At 74.2% G+C, this 1,819-nt stretch overlaps 1 protein-coding gene across 1 annotated transcript; it reads left to right on the top strand.

The window, feature by feature from the left end:
• Positions 1-480: 480 nt before the first annotated feature.
• On the top strand, positions 481-1,515 carry MNEG_15716 (hypothetical protein; the record flags this gene model as incomplete). Its single annotated transcript, XM_014035813.1, has 2 exons — positions 481-707; positions 927-1,515. 2 exons carry the CDS (start codon positions 481-483, stop codon positions 1,513-1,515), a joined length of 816 nt encoding a protein of 271 aa, XP_013891267.1.
• Positions 1,516-1,819: the final 304 nt, after the last annotated feature.

The raw sequence follows: 1,819 nt of genomic DNA, 5'->3' as shown, positions 1-1,819 counted from the left end.
AACCCCCCGCGCGCCGCCGCGATCACCGGCCACGCCGGCCTCGCCGCGGCCCTCGCAGCACTGCGCGGCGGCGGCGCGGCCGCGCCCCCAGGGCGTCAGGAGGCGGAGGACTTCAAGCGCTGAATGGCCGCGATCGTGCTGCGGGAGCTGCTGCGCGCCCCAGAGGCCTGCGATGCCGTCCTCGCACAGCCGTCCGACCCGCTCGCCGCACTGATAGCGGCCCTGCCGCTGCCCCCGACCGGCGCGCCCGGGGGCCCCCAGCCCCCGGCCCCGCCGCCGGCACAAGTGTACGGGCCCGCGTGGGCGGCGCTCGCCTCGTTCACGAGCCTTTCCGGGACACCCGAGGGCGCCGCGCGCTGCAGGGCCGCGCTCGAATCGCGCTGCGGCGGCGGCGGCGGCGGGGCGCGCCTGCTGGAGGCGCTGGGGCCCCGCCTGGTCTTTTCGCTGCAGCCCGACGAAGGCGTCGACGCATGGACGGGTATGACTGCGTTTATATATGCTGCGGTGGGGCTCTACCCCGGGGACGAGGCCGCGGCGCGGCCGGAGGTCGTGGGCGGGCTGTCGCGGCTGCTGGCCCTCGCGCCGGCCGCGCGCGGCGCGTGCCGGCTGGGGTGCACCTGCGGCGAGGAGGAGTCGGCGCTGTTTGCTCAGTACGCGGTGCAGGCCCGGCGCAACGCGCTGGGGGCGCTGCTGACGCTGGTGGTAAGGTCAGTGGCTTTTGTGCACGTGCGTGCGCGTGCGACAGGGCACTGCGGTGGTCGCCTGGGGGACCTGAGGGATGACTCAGGGTGACGTCACTGAGCTGTCCCGGCGGTCGCGCCCGCGCCGCAAAGCTGCGGCCCACCTGTGAGCGTCGCGGCGCGCGAGGCGCTTACCCCCCCCCCCACACTCGGCGCTTACCGAGCCGCTCACTCCCGCGTGGCCAGGCACCCCGCTGTCGCGGAAGCTCTGTCAAAGGACGACGCCGCCCTCCGCGCCCTCACGGCCATCATCGGGCCGCCGCGGCCGGGGCTGTTTGGGGCCGCGCCGGAAGCCTACGCGTCCGACCCCGGGCCCAGTGATGAGGTCGTGATGGCGCTGACGCTGCTGGCGGTCGTCGCGCGCGGCGGCATGTTCCGACGCGCGGCCATAGCGCTCACGCCCGGCGCGCGCGCCGCGCTGGCGGGCCTGCTGACGCCGTCCCCGGCCGACCCCCGCATCCGCTGCGCGGCCGTCGTGTGCGGCGCGGCGCGGCTGCTGGCCGTGATGCTGGAAGCGAAGCCTGGGGAGGAGATGAGCGGGCCCTTCATCACCAGGGGGCTCGACCAGGCCGCGCGCGCGCCGCTGCTGGCGTCCCTCTCCGCACTCGCCGCCGGCGGCGGCGCGGCGCGGTTCGGCGCCACGGCGTCGCCGCGGCTGGTGGCGTCGGGCGCGCTGGAGCGGTGCGCGGCCAACGCAAGCTTCTGCTATGAGCAGCTGCAGATGTTTTTTAATGCGAACATCATGTCTCTCCTGGGAGGGGCATCCAAGTCATGAGCCTGTTGATTGTACACGGCGGGGGCAAGAGGTTGCAGCCAGCTGTGTCCTCAACACCCCGTGCTCCCGATCCATGCCGCATTCACGGACCGCTGGGTCGGTGCGCTGCCCCGGCCGACAGCGGCAGGGGGCTGCCGCACAGGCGATGTGCTGGGGTCCCAGTGAGGGGGGCGCATCTGGGCGCGCACCCGCACTGAGCTGCGATACATAGGATTGTTGCACACAACATGGCCTCGGGCGCGTTCTGCCGCACGGCGTGGGCAATCCGCGATGGCCAGGATCTGCGCAGGCTTCGGGGCCCTTC

This window comes from Monoraphidium neglectum, assembly GCF_000611645.1.
Source record: "Monoraphidium neglectum strain SAG 48.87 unplaced genomic scaffold scaffold05591, whole genome shotgun sequence".
Classification (NCBI taxonomy): domain Eukaryota; kingdom Viridiplantae; phylum Chlorophyta; class Chlorophyceae; order Sphaeropleales; family Selenastraceae; genus Monoraphidium; species Monoraphidium neglectum.
This window is presented reverse-complemented; position numbering and strand designations above follow the sequence as displayed.